Raw genomic sequence first — 656 nt, forward strand, 5'->3', positions numbered from 1 at the left:
TCCGAGGGGAGAGGAGAATGGTGCTCTCCTTTCACCCGCCACCGGCGTGAGCGCGCCAATTCCGTGAATTCGTATTTCTAGAACAATATTAGAGAAGCTTGACATCATCGCTGATCCTATCGAATGTGATCTCCCAGTAATGAGAAAGAAGTCACCAGCTTTCTTGGTGAGCCCAAATTATTCTTCCTGATTACATATCTCGGCGCTCATTCATTGCTCGTAGTGAAACTCCTCCCCCAACGCTCCTCTCGCCCATGCTCAAGACCATAAAAGCACGACGGCACCTCGAGGCACCTCCATTGTCGAATCTAGAGTTCGAAGTTCGTCATCATGGCTCGTACGAAGCAAACCGCGCGTAAATCCACTGGAGGAAAAGCTCCTCGTAAGCAGCTCGCCACCAAGGCTGCTCGTAAGTCCGCACCGGCCACCGGTGGAGTCAAGAAGCCACATCGTTACAGGCCCGGTACCGTGGCCCTTCGTGAGATCCGTCGTTACCAAAAGTCGACTGAGCTCTTGATCCGCAAGTTGCCCTTCCAGCGACTTGTTCGTGAAATCGCTCAGGACTTCAAGACCGATCTCCGTTTCCAAAGCTCAGCCGTCATGGCTCTCCAGGAGGCCTCTGAGGCTTACCTCGTTGGTCTCTTCGAAGACACCAA

General features: G+C 53.0%; 1 protein-coding gene across 1 annotated transcript; it reads left to right on the plus strand.

Annotated features, from left to right (window-relative positions):
• Positions 1 to 330: 330 nt before the first annotated feature.
• Positions 331 to 633, plus strand: LOC100901860 (histone H3-like; the record flags this gene model as incomplete). The annotated part of the gene is made up of 1 exon (XM_003738483.2): positions 331 to 633. A coding segment is annotated over exon 1 (303 nt), but the record flags the coding sequence as incomplete, so codon positions are not given.
• Positions 634 to 656: the final 23 nt, after the last annotated feature.

Source organism: Galendromus occidentalis, unplaced genomic scaffold (assembly GCF_000255335.2).
Source record: "Galendromus occidentalis unplaced genomic scaffold, Mocc_1.1 scf7180000075998, whole genome shotgun sequence".
NCBI lineage: Eukaryota > Metazoa > Arthropoda > Arachnida > Mesostigmata > Phytoseiidae > Galendromus > Galendromus occidentalis.